The following is a 24,870-nucleotide window of genomic DNA, read 5'->3' on the forward strand; positions in this document are numbered from 1 at the left end:
AACGGTGAACAGGAACAGCTGTTAAAGCTTTGCCATAAAAGCATGTTATTAGCATGTATTTGTAACTGCCATTAGCACAAGATCATTGACAACCTGCCGCCCTCTAATTACAGTTTGGGATACACCACATTACGTGTATGTTTATGCCAAGAGCTCAGACACACATAATAACAATGTTAAAAAGGGGAAAAAAAAAACAATTCGAATATCAGGCTTGAGGGTCAGTGTCTTCAATTAACAAGAATACATATGTTCAAGTTAAACATCAAATATGTTACTTTAAAAGTAAAAGGAGCCCTCCCTAAGTGCTATTATATCGTTTCTTAATATGCCGCTGGAGAGACGACAAGGTAAGTTTTCATAATGCCAGGCAAGATAGATGCACGCAGTTTGTTTACAAACTGCAAGTCTTGCCCTCCCCGCCAAGCAAGCGGACATTAGGATTCCACCCCTCCCCACTGCCTTGTGATGCGCTCCCTCCTCCCCACAGGCCACGTGTGTCTGCCGTGGTGGAGTAAGCCCCCATGTTACACTTCCGCACCTTCCACCATATGGTTGCAATGTAACCAACAGACCCGAAGAAGATAGTTATAAAAATAAACTCACCAGCCTAATATTGCCTTACAGATTCTACTAGTTTTACTCTAGGCCAGAAATCTATTCATGTCACTTATTTGAATTTTCAGTATGGGAAAAAAGTTTTTTTTGTTTTTGTAAACATCACTTAATCCACTAAAATAGGAGACGTTGGGGTCTCAAATTGGTCTCTAGCTATGTTGTATTGCCACTCTCATGGCTAATAAACAGAGCTATATGGCGTCAAGGAAGCTGACCCTTGCCGTGGTATTTATTCCGTAAAGTGACCGCTGTGTGGGAAACATGTCAGCCAAAAGGATCGAGTTTGAAATGCCATCGTAAAATAAAGTACAGTAAAAACCAAGTTAATACCAATCCAGAATAAGAGTCCTAACTACATACCCCACTGCTAATTCCAGAAGTGATTAGCTCCGAGTTTCAAGTAAACGATATTTAAGAGAGTCAAGTCGTCATCACAGTTCATGCAGAAATATAAAATCTATCAACTACGTACATTTTAGAAGAACAGAGTGTCCAAGTGAGTAAATTAATCGTGACAGTTCTGTGAATTTTAACGATTGAGTTGTCTGCGTCCCTTAAAAAGAAGACCCTCCATTAATAAATGTCGTGAATGACAAAGTAAGCCTGGAAGAAATTTAGTAACTGCCCAGAGGAATGTAACTCAGCGTGTAGCAAGGAAAGCTACCCTGCCTCCACATACAGAGGCCCTTTTCTGCTCTCCATCACCGCCCCCGCCCCACCCCCTGTTGGGATGAAGCCCAGCCATCTGTTTTGTATCCAGCACAGGCAAGAGAAACAACTGCTAAGAAAGCACACACTCCTGCATTCCCGAAGCATCTAAGCTGTGTCACCTAGTGCAGTATACAACGATCGCTATGATAAACGCTAGCAAAAGCAAGAAGTACACGAAACATCTACACCTTATATGAGACCATTTTAACCTTCGCTAATACTACTATTACTACTACTGCTGCTGCTGCTGCTGCTGCTGAAGTAAATCTTTAATCTGTTGCAAAAGTATCACTGAGAGTGTTTTATGTATGTACTAATCAGGAGTTGTAAAGAAGGGAGCGATAAAAGCTCCAATTGAACACCATACAAGTAACTTTCAACAGAGTAATAGTCAAACTAAAATATAAAACTGTCACACACTTCAGTTGGGAAAGAGACAGTTCCTACTAGCATCGAACACATGACCTGCAAAGAGTTACTTGAGAAGTCATTTATGCCTCTATCTACAAGATTAGGTATACAAGTTACATTGGTAGTCACAATCACTGAACCCGCCTTTCACAGAGAATTATTCTGGAGTTATTTAGCGCTCGACGTCCTGCCCATAGGACGGGCCCCTACGCCGCGCATGCCAGCGTTGCTCCCGCACCAGTTAGATCCAGCCACATCCACAATGTCAGCACTCTGCAATCTTGCGAGTGCGACACCTGCTGCACCCTAGAGCCTCAAGCAGCACTGATTCTCAACATAGAATTATTAACCACTATAAGACGAATATTTTGTATAACTTTACGCTCATTTTCAACACTAAGGAAATTACCTTCCCTCCTACACACTCTACAAATGGCAAATGGACTCTGATTTTATTCAAAAACAAAAACGCTGACAGGCAAGTTATGTAGATGTCATCGAGAGGCAACCAGTATCGATGAACCGTCGTCAACGAGTATTAGGGAGCAGGCAGGTGAGAGAGTCAACATAAGAAACGACAATTATAACTCAGCTCAATTGGTTAGGAGGCTGCCAACAACCAACATTATGTAGTTACGAGACAAGGAGTACAAATTAAAGCAGGAGATATCATAAAAAAGAGGTTAACGTTTAATAATATCAAGGAGGGTAACGGCAATTATCGATCTGAAAACTGAAGGAGACGTGAAAACACTTTAAACTAAAACATTGCTAAAGGAGGAATTAACTTGACACTGTACTATTATACAGCATTACTAATAACATTGGCACACAGCATTCATGTAGGTAGACATACCAAAGACATATCAATCAGTATGGAGATATAAACAATAGCATAAAGAGAATACTAGAGAATACTTATTTTGCTACAAAATATAACTGGAGAATATGGGAGTTTTGTGTAAGGGAGATTGTATTTTGTACTTTTGCTTCTATCGCGGTTTTGCCACTACATGTGTCACTGTGATGGGTTGCCAATTACTTACGTCTATATACTATTTTAAGTATTCATTTTGTCTATGTTTTATTATCAATTATTTACCAAGGCAATCCCCTAGTTTTGCCAGCACCAGTAATTTAGTGTTTGTGTCAATGAGCCTAATGTTTCCATGTGTTAATTTGTTGCCAGAGTTATGAAGATAGCTATTTATTTTGTGTGATTTCAATTATGCCAGAGTAGGTTCCCAAGTATTGCCCATTATTTAAGTGTTTACTAATAATGTTCTAGATAAGAAACTATTTTGGAAGAGTAACTTAAGATTTAATCATGCTTTATTTAATTTATGTTTGAATGCTTATTTGGAGGGACATGACACATGCCTCCCTACTGTAGGTAATGTAAACAGAATAAATAACTCCCACAGGTCAAAAGGTTTAGGCCGTACATCTTGTTCGTTAGATAAACCAGCGGGCAATCAATCCCCTCCGGCTCTTGTGTCAAGTTACTATGTTCCCCTCTTGATGTTCATTGAATAATGAAGGCACCCTCTGCAATTTTCCACCTGAAAGTTCATTCATGGTTCCTTTGTCAACTAAATTACCTGTTCTATCTAATATATCGAATGATCACCTTTTAACGTTAATCGATGTCCTTTTAAAATGAGAGAGAGGATAAATTTCTTACGATTACCTTTTAGCACATTTAAGTGAATGGCAGTCAGCCACTAATCTACATACAACTATTATACCAAGTGTTACAGTAACCCCGGTCACTGCTATTTTTATTATTGTACTGATATGGCTATTGTATAAAAAGGGATCTTGCAAATGGTTATGACCGTCCCCTCCAATAGTTCCAGAGCCCCAGCCTTCTGGCGAATATTGCCCACAATTCGAAAGAGAAGCCTATCAAGGCATGTGCCATCCTTTAGTTTTAAGAGTTCAACTGTGTTATTAACTAATGTGAAAACTGGTGTGCCGAGGATAACGCAGCGCGCTGTGTCACACACTCAGCCTTGCCTGTAACTTCAGTGGTGATACGTATATGCTTTTAAATTCATTTAAGAAACAAAGGCTCCTGATTCAGACTATTACCTTTCAATGTGTTTTATTCACACTTGTTAACTGATGTAATTTTGTTCTGATGTTTTACAATATTTATTCCTTGTACTTGTGTAAACACAATATTCTTGAAGTGTGTAACACCCTTTGTGACCCCCTAAGAGGTCTTCAAAGTCTCTACACCCATCCGTAGTTTAATACCCCTGCCGTCTTTCGTGGGAACCTTTAACAATCAAAGAATGTCATTTTCTTTTTGCAAACTAAAATTTCCAACATTTAAATAACAATCGCGTAGAGCGAAATCACATACTTTTCCGCACCCACAGAAGGGGGAGGAGTGTAAGGTTGAGCCAGATAGTAGGGGAGTCTATCTTTATTTTCTTTCAAAAGGTTTATTTCATTTTCTTGTAATGGTCAAGTATTAGCCAGTAGCTCCAGCCGCCTGTAATTTTCTCGTCCCATGGTCTGGCGGCAGCAAGTCAGCACCGAGGTGGGCAATCTCAATCACACGCCTCCCACGTGTGCTGACGAAGTAACGCCGCTTAGACAAAGCTGATCAGGCCACGCTTCGGAACTTTCCATGCAACCCCCATGGTTTTCTCGGCTCCAGGCCAATCAGGGCAGAGGAAATCTTGTGGCTGTGCTAGAGGTACCCTGTCACCCGTCGGCCAAAAATGCTTTCTCTGCCGCGTGCCTGGTGACTGTGAACATCATCCTCTCTTCCTGGTACTGTGGTGCTGAGGACTTCGTTTCTCTAGCTGCCACGCCATTCAGACTTGCCCGAATGGCAGCCACCACTTTTCTTTTTTGCCAGTCTTGTGCCAGTTGTCAAGACATATCTACACTACTGGCCATTAAAATTGCTACACCACGAAGAAATGCAGATGATAAATAGGCATTCATTGGACGAATATATTATACTAGAACTGACATGAGATTACATTTTCACACAATTTGGGTGCATAGATCCTGAGAAATCAGTACCCAGAACAACCACCTTTGGCCGTAATAATGGCCTTGATGCGCCTGGGCATTGAGTCAAACAGAGTTTGGATGGTGTGTACCAGTACTTGCTGCCTATACAGCTTCAACATGATACCACAGTTCATCAAGAGTAGTGACTGGCGTACTGTGATGAGACAGTTGCTTGGCCACCATTGACCAGATGTTTTCAATTGGTGAGAAATCTGGAGAATGTGCTGGCCAGGGCACCATCGAACGTTTTCTGTACCCAGAAAGGCCCGTACAGGACCTGCAACATGTGGTCGTGCATTATCCTGCTGAAATGTAGGGTTTCGCAGGGATCAAATGAAGGATAGAGCCACAGGTCGTAACACATCTGAAATGTAACGTCCACTGTTCAAAGTGCTGTCAATGCAAACAAGAGGTGTAACCAATGGCACCCCATACCATCACGCCGGGCAATATGCCAGTATGGTGATGTTGAATACACACTTCCAATGTGCGTTCACCGTGATGTCACCAAACACAGATGTGACCATCACGATGCTGTAAATAGAACTTTGATTCATCCGAGAAAAATGACGTTTTGCCATTCGTGCACCTACATTAATCGTTGAGTACACCATTGCAAGCGCTCCTGTCTGCGATGCAGCGTCAAGGGTAACCGCAGCCAACGTCTCCGAGCTGATAGTCCATGCTGCTGCAAACGTCGTCGAACTGTTCGTGCTGATGGTTGTTGTCCTGCAAACGTGCCCATCTGTTGACTCAGGGATCGAGACTTGGCTGCACGATCCGTTACAGCCATGCAGATAAGATGCCTGTCATCTCAACTGCTAGTGATACGAGGCCATTGGGATCCAGCACGATGTTCCATATTACCCTTCTGACCACACCGATTCCATATTCTGCTAACAGTCATTGGATCTCGACCAACGCGAGCAGCAATGTCGCGATACGATAAACTGCAATCGCAATAGGCTACAACACGACCTTTATCAAAGTAGGAAACATGATGGTACACATTTCTCCTCCTTACACGAGGCATCACAACAACATTTCACCTGGCAACGCCGGTCAACTGCTGTTTGTGTATGAGAAATTGGTTGGAAACTTTCCTCATGTCAGCACGTTTTAGGTGTCACCACCGATGCCAACCTTGTGTGAATGCTCTGAAAAGCTAATCATTTGCATATCACAGCATCTTCTTCCTGTCGGTTAAATTTTGCGTCTGTAGCACGTCATCTTCGTGGTGTAGCAATTTTAATGGGCAGTAGTGTAGATATAATGGAGCACCAGATGATGGACAAAAGCTCACAATGTATAGTGCAATGTGTCTATAACAAAAACCAACTTTTAAAAAAAAGATTGTATACAGATCACAAATTTATAGAACTACTGTAAATAAACTGAAAAAATGTTGCACACTGTAGTTTGCATACCACAGCCCTACTGCTAACTGGTGAATTCTCTTCTTGGAGAGAGAATGCATATGTCATCATCATCATCATCATCATCATCATCATCATCATATTTAAATGTGGTTCGACTTACATCACGCCATCTGAGTGATTAGAATGAAGTTGGGAGGAGCCAATTGGTAGATATCACCATGCATCCTTTTATCCTGCAATCTAAGTCACTTTCCCTCCTATATACATATGGTACACTACCTTGACTGTGAAATCATGAATTGCATGGGTAGAGCTCACTGTCATATCCTGATTAAAAGCTTAGACAGGTGGTGCATCTGCTAACACATTTTCCTGAATTTCCATCCACCACACTACCCAGCACAATACAACCCCCCCCCCCCCTCCCCCTCTGTCTTCTGTCTTTGTAGAAGGAGAAAGTCACTGTGAATATCTAGGATCTGCTTCACTCCTATGTACATGTATGGAACATAAAATTTTAAACTTCTCCGGTATTCCATAAAATTTCGGGTGAACTGCCGGGTGTCAATAACCTGCTGCCACATGTATGTACCTGAAGATGACCAGAAGAATGTGTGCTGAACTATTGTGGCAGCAAGTTACTGACATCAAGCAGCTTGCCTGAAATTTAAGGGAACACTGCATAGAATAGTTTGAGACTGCAATGACTCAGAGAAAATAAAGAACCCTTATGAAGGACTACTTCTTGTGTACAGTGCTGTCTTCTAAGCAAATTTAGTTCTCCACCAAAGACGGTGCGTGCATTTCATGTGTGTACCTTGACAGAAAATAAAAACAGCAGTCTTCTGCTTTTATCCATAGGTATAGACTATATAATTGCAAAGGTTAATACAAATTAAAAAGACAAATTCAAAACTACCTGTTGGAGTACGATATTATTTTTTATTTTAATTAATATAAAATTACTCAGCCATAGTGCCATGCAAGGCATCCAACAACCAACAGTGTAACACACTGGTGGTTGTAGGACAGATAAAATGTCATTATGAACAACATATCATGAAGGCAAGTGGCAGTTCAACAGCCTCAACCAGAGGCTGAGTATAGCACTGGCCCTATACGAGTGTTGTCAGCCTAATATCCTCAGAGTGAGCAGCATCATGGCAGACTTTTCTAGCTCACAGACAGCAGTTTGCAAACAGCCATTGCACAGATGGCCAGGCCACACCTTACATGCAGTACTATGCTGGATGAGCATGATAGGGCAACCTAGGCCATAATACCTACATCTCATCACAGGCGAGCTGACAGGCATTTGCAGGTGCTTGTGCCCCCATGGGGCAAAGATGAAGCAGCTTGATCTACAGTCTGAAATCCTCACTGACAAGTTGGTCTTATGGACTGGCACTCTTCCAAAGTCTTCATACTCCAAGGATTTGGTAGTCAGTGTGCGGACATCAATTTCTTAAAGCAATACATCGCAATTGTCAAAAACGCTTCAAAAAATTTACTCTGGAAAATTCCACACACTGTTAAATATAAAACGTGTTGAGATTTTTAACAGAGCCATCCATAGCTATGTGCATTGCATTCTGGCCATGTTATCGTGAGGTGGTTGGGCTGATTGTCAGTAGATGCAATATCTTTTTTAACTTTTCTTTGAATGTTATATTATTAAAGTTCATCAACTTTTCTTTTTATTACAAAATTGTTATACAATAATCCCCAGCAGATTGAAACTGTGTGCCACACCAGGACCTGAACCATGGGCATTTGCTTTCGTGGCCAAGTGCTCTACCAACTGAGCTACCCGAAAACAACTCATGATCCATCCTCACAGCTTAACTTCCATCAGTACCTCAACTCCTACCCTCCAAACTTCACAGAAGTTCTCCTATGAAACTCGCAGGACTAGCACTCCTGGTAGAAAGGATATTGTTGAGACATGCATTAGCAACAGCCTGGGGGTGGTTTCCAGAATGAATTTTTATGCTGCAGCAGAGTGTGCACCAATATGAAACGACCTGGCGAACTAAAACAGTGCGCTGGACTGGGACTCAAACCTGAGACTTTCACTTACTTCCTGGCAGAACACTTGTCCACAAAAGGCAAGGAACCCAGGTTAAAGTCATTGTTTGGCACACATTTTTATCTGTCAGGAAGGTTCATATCAGCACACACACTGCTGAGGAATGAAAATTCACTGTGAATACAATATTTGTTAATTAAGGAATCAGTGTAACACTTACTCCTAAAATTGAAGTGAAAAAGAAGTTGTGCCCACCACAATGTCTCCTCATGAGAAACACCATCATGCGTGCACTGACCAGTTGAGAAACCTCAGTGGCCTTGCAGAATTGTGTACAGATATTTTAAGATGTCAAAATGTAGAAATGTCTTGCCTTCGGATCTCTCATGTGTTGCAAGCAATTTAGTTTCTTTTCAAAGAATTAGCACAGAAAATTCACTAATATTTTGACAGTGTTTCTGTTACGCAGTTAGTTCAAACAAATTAGAAAATATTTTGTTGAGCCCAACCTACATAGGTAGGAATGATCATCAAAATAAAATAAGAGAAATCAGAGCTCGAACAGAAAGGTTTAGGTGTTCGTTCTTCCCGCGCGCTGTTCGAGAGTGGAACGGTAGAGAGATAGTATGATTGTGGTTCGATGAACCCTCTGCCAAGCACTTAAATGTGAATTGCAGAGTATTCATGTAGTGTAGATGTAGAAACATTGTAAGCAGAGTTAAACCTCAACAAAATAGTATCCTCTGGAGAGAATCTAAAAAAGTGCAAGAACCTGAAAATTTTTTATGAGTAAAGAGAAATGCATGACACACTAGCAAGTAAATTGTTTCACCAAAGGCAAGTACTTTTAAAACAGAATCATGAGGGATTAATTTGTTTGTAAACATTCTGCAACTACATAATCAAGCTGGTAACTAAAATCAAGTGGAAAGAAGAACCTAACAATGACGACGGAAAATCCCAATACCAAGGTGTCTCCAAATATTATATCTTCTGGTAGTTTTTTGCACTTTCATAGGGTCAAAAACAATGTTCAATAAGTGATGTCTACACGGAAAGCCCTACTGTACAGCTGCTTATATGAGGTATGACCAAAAAGTAATGGGAATTTTTGTTTTTCTTGAAGCATCTTTATTTATTTATCAACATCAACTTTGTCCCCTTCATATATAATACACATGTGCCAGCTTTTTTCCAATCTTGGAAGCACTTCTGGAACTTACTTTTCATTACGGTGTTCAGCTCCTTTAGGAATTCTGTTTTCATTTCATCAGTGGTGGCAAAACAATGTCTTTTCATAGTTCTCTTCAGCGTTAGGAATAGAAAGAAATTGCAGGGGGCCATGTTCAGCAAATACAGTGGCCGGACCAACATAACAGTTTTATATTATCAAAGTTCATCAACTTTTCTTTTTATTACAAAATTATAATTTCCCAGCTGATTAAAGCTGTGTGCCACACCAGGTCCTGAACCATGGGCCTTTGCCTTTTGTGGCCAAGTGCTCTACCAACTGAGCTACCCAAAAAATCACGAACAAGCATTGAGGTGTCAGTGGGAGCATTATTGTGATGCAATTTCCCTTAGTGGTTTTGCCACAATTCTGGTTTTTCTTTGGATTGCTTCACGCAAATGGCACATAACTTCTAAGTAGTATTTTTTTATGACTATATGCAGGAACTCATGATCATGATGCACTATCCCATTGTAATCAAAGGAAACAGTGAGAAGAATCTTCAAATGTGATCGAAGTGGTCAAATTTTTTGGTATTGGTTCTTCAGGCAGTTTCCATTGGGACGGCTGGGCCTTGGTTTCAACGTCATACCCATATACCCATGTTTTGTCACCTGTTATAACCGCCTTTAGAATTTCTGGATCACCAATGACTTCATTTAGCAATTCCCAAGCAATGTCTCCACAATGTTGTTTTTGGTCAAAGTTCAACAATTTCGAAAAAAACTTCACTGCCACACGTTTCATGCCCAAAACATCCAAAAATACTGCTTGGCATGAGCCAAAAAATATGCTCACATCATCAGCAATATCTCTGATGGTGATTCAGTTATTTTCCAGAACAGTTTTCTTTACTACTTCCACATTTTCATCAGTAACTGGTGTGCTAGAGCATCCAGGATGTGTCTTCAACATCTTCTCCCCCTCTTTGAAATGTTTGTATCACTTGTAAACTCTCATCTTACTAATAGTAAATTAGCCAAACACCACCGTCAACACTTCAAATACAGTGCTGCACTTTATTCCATTTTCCAAGCAAAATTTAAAGCAAATTCTTTGGTCCATCTTTTTAGTACATAAAATTCACTGAGCACTCTAAAAGATGTATAACCTTTTCGACTGTCAACAATAAACCAAACATTCCAAACAGCTGAAAATGCAAGCACACATAAGAAACATGTGTACAAACTATATATAAAAATGTTTTGAAAATCAGATGTATAAAGCCTGTAAAGAATTTCCATTTCTTTTTTATCACACTTCCTATGTGGGAAGGAGTAGTGGTAGATATCTACTAAATTACAGTGGCAGCAACTTAGAGGCATTCTGATCCAATAAACTTAAACAATGCACAGTATGGCTGTACACCCAAGGGGTTTTCCACTCAATGGGCTTTCTAATACAGCTTTTTACTGTGACAGTAAAGTGCTACAGAAGCATAGTAAAGTAGCTACACCATAGTAAAGTAGCTACACAACCATAGTAAAGTAGCTACACAACCACAGTAAAGTATCTACACAAGCATATACACCCTTACCCTGGTTAACATTTAATTTGGGAACATATACTGTCAGATTAATCTGTTTAACACGTATGAAGCTGGTAGGTTAGGATAGGATAGGTTAGGTTAGGTTATGTTAGGTTATGTTCACATGACACTCATCTTTGTTTCCCCAAACTTTTTGTAAATTTCCTGTCCCAGAAAGCTGTTCCACATGAACACCATTACTGAAGGTCACAATACTGCATAGCTGTATAGTGAGTGCATATTTCACTTTTTGTACGGAAAAGACAGAAATATATGTTTAAGCAATGTGTGCCTTAACACACAGTTGCTTTACTGATTTGAAAGTGTAATGTATTTATAAACTGAGTGTCACTCAAATAGTTTTCAGACTGCTTTTTTTTTTATTAAAATAGACAGCTTACAACACACAACTTGTGTTCTATGACAGAAATATTAAATTCAGAATTGCATAACAGCAAAATAACCTCCCATCTTACAGTTGCACAATTAATTTACCTGTTTCTGGCCTAACTGCACTGCAATTACTGAAGAACTCTTCACAGGTTACAAACATTTTTAAAATTAAATGTTTGCACGGACAGCAGAGTCCACATTGCAAACACCTGTTGTCAAAATCAGAAGTTTGAGGAAGTGATATAAGTGTACCCACTCCAATTTTATTTGAAGGAATTTTCAGTAGAATGGTCCAGAATAATAGTTAAATACCAGAGATATATGAATTACATAATGGGAAATTAATTCACACAGAAACAGTATGTCATAATTATGGAATCTTACGTGGAACAATAGGCAAATCTAAGTCCCCAGCAGGCACAAATGATCAGTCAGAGCTGATCAGCCACAAAGTGATTTATCTTGAGGATGCAAATTTTTTTTATGGCAGTATCTTCTTTATAGCTTGGTTTATTTGAGGTGGGGACCAACCAGCAAGGTCACCGGTCCAACTTTATTGCACTTACGCTTCATTATACTTCTACCATTTCTTTATAGTTTTTTGTCTTTTCTAATATCACTAAGGAGGCATTAAAACACTTGTTAAATTGTACTGAGTGAAGGAAGTGGTTCTCTCCTTACCACAGATTTTGCTAAAGAACATGATTATGTATCACGATAGCTTCAATAATTGTAATTTCAAGACTAAATGAACACCATTTTCCTATTTAATAGCATATTTCAACCAGAAATTTGGTGTTTTTTGCAAGTTAAAATTTTTATACCAATGTAGGCATAATTTTCAATAAGCTACCAATGATGCTTGTTTGACTGTTACTCATAACAGAAAACTCACAAAAATTGCTGACACGTCTTCTGTGACTTTCACAATGTGTGACCCCAATTTCTCTCATTTGCTTACATTAACACTCCATTAGATGTTTCTATTAGTCACCCCCAGATAATAAAAATCTAATGTAACACATTCCACTGACGTATGTGGAGACACGTGATCATAGAAAGAACTAAAGTTATTGATGGCATTTTTCAAAACCGAATTTCACGACTTCTGAGCTCTACTTTATAAGAAGCAGAAAATTGAAACATGCCCCCCCCCCCCCACCCCACCCCCCACAGGGCAGAGGGGGAGGGAGATGGGGGTGGAGAGAGAGAGGGAGAGGGAGAGGGAGAGGGAGAGGGAGAGGGAGAGGGAGAGGGAGAGGGAGAGGGGGAGAGAGAGAGAGAGAGAGAGAGAGAGAGAGAGAGAGAGAGAGAGAGAGGGGCAGTTCACTCTACTAACAAACCAATGAGCACAATTTGCGTTGCAGCTTTTAAACTCACCTTTCAAGCAATCGTTGTAGGGCAATATTATCATCTTCTCTTAGAATTTGAGGTTCACTGGCTGCTGGACCCTATAAAAACACCACCAACACAATTTCAATAACAATTTGTGATTAATAAATCAGCTGATTTAAATGTATAACTTAAAAATATGGTGACTCACATTCCTAGTGGATAAATAACAGAGGGAAGATTAGAGTTCGATGAAACACCAAAACCAAAGGTCATCTGATACTGACCACAAGCTCAAATTGCACAAAGATAGAGAAGGAAAAATGTCATGACATTTTCAAAGTATCCATCCATATATTTTCTGACCAATGATGAAATATGTGTTAGATGTGATTGTACTCTGATATATGCCACATAATACAACAACTTACATCTTGTTTCAACAAGCATGAACACTTCATAATGACATTTAAGCCTTTAAACTAATTGTGATTAAGATATTAAAGAGTACTGTGGCAATATTATTTCCTGAAATCCAGACATTTGTTTTAAAGGATTAAGGAGACTCACAGAAAATGTAAATCTGGATGGTCAAACAAGGGGCATTAAACCCACTCATTCCAAATGCTAGTGCATTGTCTTAATCACTGCTCTAGATAGACCGTCAGTGACAGAGCACCCCGTGTTCCTGAAGCTAAGAAGGCAAGTACACCATGTGTTTGTTGTATATTTTTTACGAGCTTCCAGCAGGAGTGACTTATTTATTTACAGGTACCTGTGTAGTTACTAGATTATTTTTGTAATTTCTTGCGCGTTCGAGTGCCTACTAGGCACAAGCTTTTATTTTAATAACAGTGTAGCGTACCGTGCCACCGTTGCTACTGACCCTTATATTGACCCTCAGATCGAACAGGCTTTTGTTTGTTTTGGTTAGGGTATCTCTGTGTCATTTAGACCATTAGTGAGAGAGCACTTCGAATTCCTGCTGCTAATAAGCCGAGTACATCGTTCATTTGTTGTATATTTTTACAAGCTTCAAACGAGAGCACCTGCAGTAATGGATAAACACTGTGATTGCTGTGTACAGATGCGAGCTGAGTTGGTGACCCTTCGCTCACAGCTTGAGGCTGCTGCCAAGGGGATCATTGTGGGCGGTCAGATGCGGGGATGTGAGAGACGTCGAGCACGTCCCATGTGTCACCCGATCAGTTCACTGCTGTGGCCGCCCCAGGTACTGCCTGCACTGAGGTTGACCCCTCACCTGTGGTCGAGTGGAATATTATTCCAAAGTCTGGCAGGCACCAAAAAACTTTCTGAGGGGCCAATCGCATGGTCTCCCCGGTTCGTTTGACGAACAGGTTTCGCGCGTTATCTGAGGCTGACAATATCTCTGAGCTGGATGCAGTCGTTCACCCTGTTCCAGAGGAAGCTTCTCGACTCGCAAGGTCTGGGCGTTCACAGAGGGTGGGTTTGCTGGCAGTTTGGAGCTCCAACGTTAGGCAGGTAATAGGTCCCCTTAGGAACATGGCTACCAAGGAGGGGAAGGAAGCCAGTGTGCACTCCTTGTGCATACCAGGCGGTTTCAGTCCGGATGTGGAAAAGCTGCTTCCGAATGCCGTGAAGAGTACAGGGTGCAGCCAGCTGCTGGTGGTGGTGGCTCATGTCAGTACCAATGGAACATGTCGCTTTAGATCAGAGGAGATTCTTTCCGGTTTTGGGCGGCTAGCGGAAATGGTAAAGACTGCCAGTTTTGCTCGAGATATTAAGGTGGAGCTCACCACCCACAGCATTGTCGACAGAACCAACTGTGTTCCTTTAGTGCAGAGCTGAGTGGAGGGTCTGAATCAGAGGCTCAGGCAGTTCTGTGACTATGTAGGCTGCAGATTCCTTGACTTGCGCCATCGAGGTGGTTGGATTCCGGATTCTGCTTAATAGGTCAGGAGTTCACTACACACAGGAATCGGCTACACGGGTAGCGGGGGCTGTGTGCAACGGACTGGTCAGTTTTTTAGGTTGGAGAGCACCAGGGAACCACAGGAAGGGCGTCCGCCTAAAAGGGGGTAGGTAAAACACAGCAAGTTAGTTGTAGAAACGATCAGTATTATAGTTGTAAATTGTCATAGCTGTGTTGGGAAAGAACCAGAGCTCCAAACCCTAATAGAAAGCACTGAAACTCAAATAGTTATAGGTTTAGAGAGCTGGCTAAAGCCGGAAATAAGTTCAGCAGAAATTTTTTCTAATGATCTAACAGTGTTCAGGAAGGACAGATTAAATACAAATGGTGGTGGAATATTTATTGCTGTCAGAAGTATGAGGGTGAGTCAAATGAAAACCTTAAATTTGTAATAACAAATCGGAATTTCGCGCCGTTACCCTGTAAGTCGGTAAGTGTGCTACGAACAACGTGCAGAATGGCCCGTAGGTGGCAACATAGTGCAGATGCACACATACCATCGCAGTATCAGTATAAAGATGGCTGTCCCATTTGCGACTTGCACCAGGGAAGAACAGTGTTCTGTTATTTGGTTTTTGTGTAGTGAAGGTGTGAAACCTATTGAAATTCATCAATGAATGAAGGTTCAGTACGGCGATGCATGTTAGTCACAGCAGCAAGTCTACGAATGGAGTAAGAAGTTCGCAAATGGTGTGACTTCAGTGGAAGATGCTCCTCGTGCAGGTCAGGCACAATGAGTTGTGACTCCACAAAACATTGCAGCAGTTGAAGCCACAGTGAAGGAAAACCGTCAAGTGACACTGAATGACATTGCAGCATGTTTACAGATTAGTCATGGGTCAGCACACCACACTGTGCATGATGTGCTCCAGTTTCACAAAGTGTCTGCAAGATGGGTGCTACGGCAGCTGACTCCTGAAATGAGAGAATGACGTGTTGATGCTTGTGAAGAACTTCTTCAGTGCTTTGAACGAGAAGGTTTGATGGCTTCCTTGAAAGAATCATTACTGGGGACGAAACCTGGGTTCACTTCCACAAACCGGAAATGAAGAGAGGAAGCAAGGAATGGTGCCATTCCTCATCAGCAAAACCAAAGTAGTTTCGAACAGAACCATCAGCAGGGACATTCTTTTGGGACAAAAAAGGGGTCATTTTGGAGCATTACATGCCTAGAGGGACCACAGTCACCAGTGCATCGTACACAGATCTCCTAAAAAATCATCTGCGGCGTGCAATCAAATCAAAGTGACGTAGATTGCTGTCAGCAGGCGTCCTTTTGCAACATGACAATGCAAGGCCCCACATTGCCCGTACAACAGTTGCAACAATCACAGACCTGCATTTTGAGTGTCTTCTTCATCCACCATACTTAACAGACCTTGCCCCAAGTGATTTCCACATGTTTGGACCACTCAAAGACGTAATGGGAGGAAAGAAGTTCTGTTCTGATGAAGAGGTAAGCCACGCGGTGCATGAATGGTTGTGTGGACTACCAAAAGAATTTTTTTCTAAAGGAATTTATGCACTTTGTAAGTGCTGGAGGACTTGCACTGAGTGTGGGGGGGATTATGTTGAAAAGTGATACAGCTTTGTACCACTTCTGCACAATAAATAATATTTTTAAAAAATTTAAGGTTTTCATTTGACTCACCCTCGTAATTTGCCTTGTAGTGAAACTGAAGTATATAGTTCCTGTGAAGTAGTATGGGTAGAGGCTATACTTGATAATTGGACTAAATTATTAATTGTGTCATTTTACAGACCCCCTGACTCAGAAGATACAGTTGCTGAATGGTTCAAAGAAAACTTGAGTCTCATTTCAAATAGGTACCCCACACATACAATTATAGTCAGTGGTGACTTTAATCTACCCTCAATATGCTGGAGAAATTATACGTTTAAAGCCAGCAGCAGGCATAAAACGTCATCCGAAATTGTATTGCATGCTTTCTCAGAAAAGTTTTTTGAACAATTAGTTCATGAGCCCACTCAAAGCATAAATGGTTGCGAAAGCGTACTTGACCTGTTAGCAACAAATAATCCTGGACAAATAGTGAGTATCATGATGAATACAGGGATTAGTAACCACAAAGCAGTAGCTGCTAGGGTGAATACCATAGCTCCTACAACCATCAAAAAGAAAAACAATGCATATCTAGTTAAGAAAGCTGATAAAAAAATCTCTTAACACCTTTTTAAGAAACAGTTTGCACTCCTTCAGATCTGATGATGTAAGCATAGAAAAGTTGTGGAATGATTTCAAAGAGACAGTATCGACAGCAATTGAGAGATATATACCACATAAATTAATAAGTGATGGTACTGATCCCCCATGGTACACAAAATGGGTCAGATCGCTGTTGCAGAAGCAGCGAAAAAAAGCATGCCAAATTTAAAAGAACGCAAAATCACCAAGATTGGCAAACTTTTGTAGAAGTTCGAAATATAGAGCGTGCTTCAATGTGAGATGCTTTCAGTAATTTCTGCAATGAAACTCTGTCTCGAAATGTGGCAGAAAATCCAAAGAGAGTCTGGTCATACATAAAGCACACCAGTGGCAAGACGCAATCAATACCTTCACTGCGCAATAACAATGGTGAAGTCACTGATGACAGTGCCACTAAAAAAGAGCTATTAAACATGATTTTCCGAAACTCTTTCACCAAAGAAGACAAAGTAAATATTCCTGAACTTCAATCGAGAACAACTGCCAAGGTGAGAAACATAGAAATAGATACCCTCGGTGTCACAAAGCAGCTTAAATCACTTAATAAAAGCAAGACTTCCAGTCCAGATTGTATAGCAGTCAGGTTCCTCCCAGAGTATGCTGATGCAATAGCTCCATATCTGGCAATTACATACAACCACTCACTCACAGAGAGATATGTACCTAAAGACTGGAAAATTGCTGAAGTCACACCAATACTCAAACAGGGAAGTAGGAGTAATCCATTGAATTACAGGCTCATATCACTAACGTCGGTTTGTGGTACGGTTTTGGAACATGTACTGTATTCGAAAATTATGAAGTATTTCGAAGAAAACGATTTATTGACACATAGTCAGCACGCATTCAGAAAATATTGTTTTTGCGAAACACAACTAGCTCTACATACTTATGAAGTAATGAGTGCTATCGACAAGGGATGAGAAATTGATTCCATATTTTTAGATTTCCAGAAGGCTTTTGACACCTCACAAGTGTCTTCTAACCAAACTGTGTGCCTATGGAATATCGCCTCAGTTGTGCAACCGGATTCCTGATTTCCAGTCAGAAAGGTCACAAGTCGTAGTAATAGACGGAAAGTCGTAGTAATAGACGGAAAGTCAGTGAGTAAAATGGAAATAATATCCGGCGTTCCCCAAGACAGTGTTATAGGCTCTCTATTGTTCCTGATCTATATTAATGACATAGGAGACAATCTCAGGAGCCGCCTTAGTTTGTTTGCAGATGATGCCGTCCTTTACCATCTTGTAAAGTCATCAGATGACCAAAACAAATTGCAAAATGATTTAGATAATATATCTGTAAGGTGTGAAAAGTGGCAATTGACCCTGAATAAAGAAAATTGTGAAGTTATTCACATGAGTACTAAACAAATCCGCTAAATTTCGATTACTCGATAAGTCACACAAATCTGAAGGCTGTAAATTCAACTAAATACTTAGGAATTACAATTACAAATACCCTAAATTCAGAAGTCACACCCTAAATTGGAATGATCACATAGATAATGTTGTGGCTAGAGCCAACCAAAGACTGCGATTCATTGGCAGTACACCTAGAAAGTGCAACAGGTCTACTAAAAAGACTGCTTACACCACACTTGTCCGCCCTTTTCTGAAGTATTGCTGTGCGGTGTGCGATCCGCATCACGTGGAACTGACAGACGACATCAAAAAAGTACAAAGAAGGGCAGCTTGTTTTGTATTATCATGAAGTAGGGGAGATAGTGCCACAGACAAGACACGTGAATTGGAGTGGCAATCATTAAAACAAAGGCATTTTTTGTTGTGATGGGATCTTCTCATGAAATTTCAATCACCAGTTTTCTCCTCCAATTGCGAAAACGTTATGTTGGCAACTACCTACATAGGGAGAAACGATCATCATGATAAAATAAGAGAAATCAGGTCTCGCACAGAAAAATTTAAGTGCTCGTTTTTCCCGCATGCCATTCGAGAGTGAAACGGTAGAGAGACAGCTTGAAGGTCATTCACTGAACCCTCTGCCTGGCACTTCATTGTGAGTAGCAGAGTAAACACATAGATGTAGATACAGATGTATGTTGCTCAGTGGGATTAATAAATTCCGCATCTTTGTAGCTCCGTATCAAGAAACAGAAGTAACAGCAGCAACATAGGTTTACTCAACTGTATACTGTTCATTATAAATGAGTTCACATAGCATTGCCGATATGACGTTTAGGTGAGTTGTTAACAACCTGAACCACCGGTGAAAACTAGTAACACACCAGCTGAGCTGCAGTTCCATTCTGTTTGTCACCATAGTGCTCTGCAAATTGTGATTGCTTGTATTTGTTACTAGACTGTTTTGAACTGTTACAGCAGTTTTCAGAGCTTTTTCTACACAGGTTAACAACTTATTTTTCTGCTGAAGATCTCATCATATTTCATCACTTCATAACAAAAGTTCTGTTATTCAAGTTGATTTCAGGTGACGAAACAGCTTGAGATTTCGTCCCTTGCTTGAAAGCAAATTGTTCAGTCTTCCTTAGTAATGTTTGTGCTTTCATTGTCAGTCGGTACAGCATCAAGGGACTACTACCTGTGATTACCAGTAATGATCACCTGAACATGGACACTGATATGACGAAAGCAGAAAATTGACGAGTTGAATATGACAATAAGATCAAAACAAATCTTACTTGGAATCGAACACTTCATGTTGTACAATATTTTAATACCTTTTTTGTGTACAGAATATTGCATATGTAAACAGTAACTCTACAAGGAACAGGAAGACAAATCACTACAAAAATGGGACAAACAATGAAAGCTAAGGACTTTATGAAAGAAACACCATATATGTATGATAGCATGTAGAGGATATCTGATACATTGGTGGAACAATTTAAAAAAAAAATGCTGTTTAACTTATTTGAAATATTAATATTTCCTCATTGTCATTGAGTTAATTATCTGTTCTTGTTTCTTTTTTTCGTTTTAGAGCGCAAAAATATCTAGGGTCATACGTGCCCATGTCAGAACTGTAGAACACGAAGACAAAGCGAGGAGTTAAAATTGACTAAATGTTAATCCCAATTGACGGAAGAGAGGACAGCTAAAAACAGGGATGAGGAGAAAGGTCTATAACATACGCCATAGAGAAATGGAGGTCCTGAACTAATAATTAAATGGTCTTCGCCATGTTGATGTGATGGATAAAAAGTAAAATGCCATTGACTGGCCGCGCGTCATTCACTAAAATGGCCGAGATCACAGACGGTCAACACAAATGAGAGTGCAAGTGGTTAAAAAAAAGGGCATTCCGCCAGGAAATGGCGGAACATCAAAGGTTGAATGCAATGAGCACAAAGTGGTGGGAGAGCACCACTTAAGAAATGGTGGTGGCTAAAAAGACAGAGCCCAATACACAACCTAGCTAAAATGATCTCATAACAGCGAGAGGGCCAAGAGGTGGTCGTCCAAGCTACAGGACGAGGCTTAATAACCCAGAGCTTGTTCTCATGAAGGGAGGACCAGTGGTGATGCCAAATTGATACCACCTGCTGATAGATGGCAACAAAGAGATCGTTGGAGGGAATGGAAGAACTAGCGGGCTGAGGTACAAGGACTGCAGCCTTGGCAGCAGCGTCAGCAGCCTTGTTTCCTGTCAGATTGACGTGACCAGGAACCCACATAAACATCACAGTGGTTCCACCAAGAGTGAGCAAGTGACAGCTATCCTGGACCCATTGCACTTAGAGATGGACGATGTACAGCAGAGAGAGGCTTTGAAGGGAACTGAGAAAGTCGGAGCAGCTGATGCAAATGAAAAGCCTGTGTCACCAGATGTACTGCATGGCCTGATACAGGGTGAAGAGCTCTGCTGTAAATACTGAGCAGTGTTCTGGAAGCTGAGACCGAAAAATGTCAGCGACAATGACAAAGGCACACCCAACACCAAGGTCTGTCTGAGAAACATCTGTGTACACAAAGGTACTATCGCGAAGTTCCATGCGAAGGTCTTGAAACTGAAGGCGATAGAGTGAAGCTGGAGTAGTGTTCTTAGGACGCAAATGAAGGCCAAGGCGAACACAGGCCACCACATGAAGCCAAGATGGTGAAGGGTTCACACCAACCGTGAACGTTGCAGGTAGTGTGAAGTTAAGCTGCTGGAGTAAGAGCTGAAAGCCAACTCCAGGAGGCATAGGATGGGCGGCCACGCATGGCAGATGAATGTCGTGCATATCTACTGAGGAGAAGTCATATCAGTAGGACCACGGTAGTTCGGCAGCTACTGCATACAGACTGTCAACTGAGCTAGTGTAAAAGGCACCAGTGGCCAAACAGATGCCACGATGGAGGACAGAATTGAGATGGCATAAGAGGGATGGATGTTCAGATGCATAAACAAAACAACCACAGTCTAGTTTCAAATCAACAATGGACAGGTACAAATGGAGGAGGGTGGCTCAATCTGCTCCCCAGGAAGTACCACTGAGGACACGTAGGATATTGAGGGATCCATACAGGGGGCTGTCAGACAAGACACATTGGGAGGGCCAAGAAAGTTTCCTATCGAGCATGAGCCACAGAAATTTCGTAGTTTCAACGAACAGAAGAGCAATGATGTAAAGACGGTGGAAGAAACCAATTGTGCCACCAGAAATTCATACAAAAAGTTTTGTCAGTGGAAAAACGAAAGCCATTGTTGATGCTCCACGAGTGAAGATGATCGAGACATCGGTGAAGATGCCATTCAATGAGACAAGTATATGGAGAACTGCAATAGATGGCAAAATTGTCAATGAAAAGGGAGCTGCAGATGCCAGGCAGGAGACTGGCCATAATAGGGATAAAGGCGAGAGCAAAGAGGATGACGCTCAGGTCGGAACACCGAGGCACACCGTTTTCCTGGATAAAGGTGTCTGACAAGGCAGAATCCACATGTACCTCGAAAACTCAATCTTTTAAAAATTCCAGAAGGGAACAGGGCACGTGGCCATGGAAGTCCCATTTGTAGAGAATACTGAGGATACCAATCCTTTAGCAGGTGTCGGCTCTCTCCAAATCGAAAAACACAGCTACAGTGTGGGATTTATACAGAAAACCATTTATGATATGGTTTGACAAAGTGATAAGATGGTTAACTGCTGAATGGAGTGCTTGAAATTCACACTGGGCAGTGGTTAGTAAGTTGCGACACTCGAGCCACCATACCAGCCAGGCACGAATCATATGTTCCATCTCCTTGCAAACACAGCTGGTGAGAAAAATGGGGCGATAGCTAAAAGGTAGGTGTTTGTCCTTACCGGGCTTAGGTATGAGTATGACAGTGGCTTCATGTCAGCATCTGGGAAACTTGCCCTCTGCCCAAATGCGGTCATACGTATAAAGCAGAAAGTGCTTGCCCACAAGAAAATGACGTCACAACATCTGAATGTGAACACCGTCTGGCCCTGGGGTGGAGCATTGGGATGAAGCGAGAGCACGAACTAGCTCTCTCATAGTATAGGCAACATTGTGGCACTCATGATTCTGAGAAGAGAAGGGTATTGCCCAAGTGTCCTCTGCTCATTTCCGATGGAGGAAGGCAGGATGATAGTGGGAGGAGCTCAAAATCCCTGCAAAATGGCAGCCCAAAGTGTTGGAGATAGCAATAGGGTCCATTATGACATTGTCTGTCACTGTCAGGTCAGAAATTGGGAAATGGATCTTGATCTCAGAGAGCCATCATAATTATCTGTTCTTGTTCAAACATATTTAAACACCATACAGCAATGAAGTTTCTTATTTGAACTACTACAATTCACACCAATGTTGCAGAACAAGACTACTATGCGATACTGGAAATGAATAAAACAAATACAAATATTAGAAACAAACTCATGTTACACAACCTTCAGCACTATTTCCTTATAAAAAAAAAGAACTTCACCTGCATACGGGGAATTCCTGTCATATATGGAGGAATGGAACCAGTAGATTCATCTGACACAGTAACTGCTGCAGTTTCTGCTCTCTGAGGTGCTGCGACATCTGAAATGAAGAAAGTAGGCATGGAAACATAAATCCTTCTGGAGAAGGTTAAGAAACACTGACCACAATAACCAACAACATTCAGCAACTTTGTATTTAATTGAAATTCCATTCAAATTATACGTGTAACTCAAATGAAAATGAGATAGATGGAAAAAGTACATAAACTGTTTATTACTTCAATACTAATCACAATAACTGTTAATAAATTTATCCCACTGTGAGACAAGTCGGTCAGTGCCTTCATGGAGAAATGTTAGTAGTTGCCTACAGAACCACTGTTGTACCTATGCATGGACCTCTTCGTCAGAAGCAAATTGATGGCTACAAATGTTTTTCTTCATTCCTCCAACGTTATGGAAATCACACAGGGAGATATCGGGACTGTGCAGAGGACATGTAGGGGCTCCCCAGCAAAACTTCTGTAGCATAGTTGAAACAATAGGCATATCAGCTACCAGAAAGTCATGGTTAACTTTTTCTTTGACTGCAAGGGCCAAATGCTCATTGACTTTCTGGAACACAGTGGCACAATTAATGCACAGTGGTACGTAGACACCCTACAAAAATTGAAGTGCCCCATGAAGTCCAAGTACTCAAGAATGTTTGTGAACAGCATCATTCTGTTGCAGGATAATGACTGCCGACATGTTGCCAGGGTTGTTTAAACTATGCTATGTCAATCCTGGTTCGTAGGTAACTGGTTACATTTTTCCATGAAGGAAATGACCATCTTGTCTCATAGTGGGATAAATGTATTATCAGTTTTGGTGATTGCTTTTGAAATAATAGATAGTCAGCTTAAATTTTCCATTTGTCTTGTTTTCAGCTGACTGTCCCTTATACATTTACAAAGGGCATTAGGGAAGTTTTGGAATATAGTTACAATTATGTTATACTTTGTAAACAACACCTGCTGCTATCAGTTTCTCACTAACCTTCAAAACCACACAGAAAACTGGTCTTCAAACTGTCTTTGTTGGCAGGGCACTTTTAATGTTAAAAATTGTAGCAGCTCTTTTTTCTGCATAGGGGATCAGAATCTTTTCACCTGTATTTTCGCCTTTGGAAAGCAACAATGACATCAGACAAAGCCTGAGCTACAGCCGGTTGGAGATGGGGTTGGTTGGGGGATTCTGAAGAACTCTTAAGCAAGCAACATACTCAGTACAAATTTTGCTTTCCCTCAAAGTCAGAGCACTCCCATAGGTCTACCTAGGACTTCTTTATTTATTTATTTTTATTTTTTATTTTTATTTTTTTTTTTTTTTTTTTTTTTTTTTTTTTAGAAGTTGGACTCTTAACAATTCAAAATTAGCCTTACAATGCAGAAAACTTCCACCGTTACTGACAGTTAGTTGTTTTCAGACTACTACAGGTGTGCACAATTGCAATTAAATACACACTCCTTGTTTTATCACTTGGTTAGAACACGATGTAAAGAATCCAAGCTTCAGGTAGTGCACCATTGTTAGTTATATAACTTGATGCACTGCTTTCCGATTTTTTGAGTGTGTATTTTTGCATGAAACCTTGCCATCTCAAACCAACAGGATGGAAACACAGTTGAACACTTAGCAGACCCCTATGTCCATCAGACATATTTGTGAGCAAACTTGCCCTCTGCCCAAATGTGGTCATACGTATAAAGCAGAAAGTGCTTGCCCACAAGAAAATGACATTGCAACATCTGAATGTGAACACCGTCTGGCCCTGGGGTGGAGCATTGGGAACCCAAATGGTCGGCCTGGTGTGTGTGTGTGTGTGTGTGTGTGTGTGTGTGCGCGCGCGCGCGCGCTCACACATTTTTTGGACACCGCATGTGCAATAAAAACAGAGGGTTTTCCCTGTTATTGGTAGTGCCCATGAGAGTGTTAGAAGCCTCATGAAATATGGTGAAAAATAACAGGAAGTGTATTTACGGTTGGCCACATTAAGTGTGAGCAAAAACTGACAGTTTTGTAAGTTGAAATTTATTCTTGAAATTCAATTTAACTTTATTAGGGAAAGATGTACTTCATA

The 24,870-nt window shown here is 40.9% G+C and overlaps 1 protein-coding gene across 1 annotated transcript in view; it reads right to left on the bottom strand.

The window, feature by feature from the left end:
- LOC124723201 overlaps positions 1–22,786 on the bottom strand; it is a 63,450-nt gene extending 40,664 nt beyond the window's left edge. Inside the window, exons 1-2 of the mRNA XM_047248394.1 lie at positions 22,748–22,786; positions 12,717–12,787 (exon numbers count right to left, since the gene is read on the bottom strand). Coding sequence (XP_047104350.1) covers positions 12,717–12,787; positions 22,748–22,771 — 95 coding nt within the window. The 5' untranslated portion in view covers positions 22,772–22,786. The remainder of the gene's footprint in view (positions 1–12,716; positions 12,788–22,747) is intronic.
- Between the last annotated feature and the right edge of the window lie 2,084 nt (positions 22,787–24,870).

This window comes from Schistocerca piceifrons, chromosome X, assembly GCF_021461385.2.
Source record: "Schistocerca piceifrons isolate TAMUIC-IGC-003096 chromosome X, iqSchPice1.1, whole genome shotgun sequence".
Classification (NCBI taxonomy): domain Eukaryota; kingdom Metazoa; phylum Arthropoda; class Insecta; order Orthoptera; family Acrididae; genus Schistocerca; species Schistocerca piceifrons.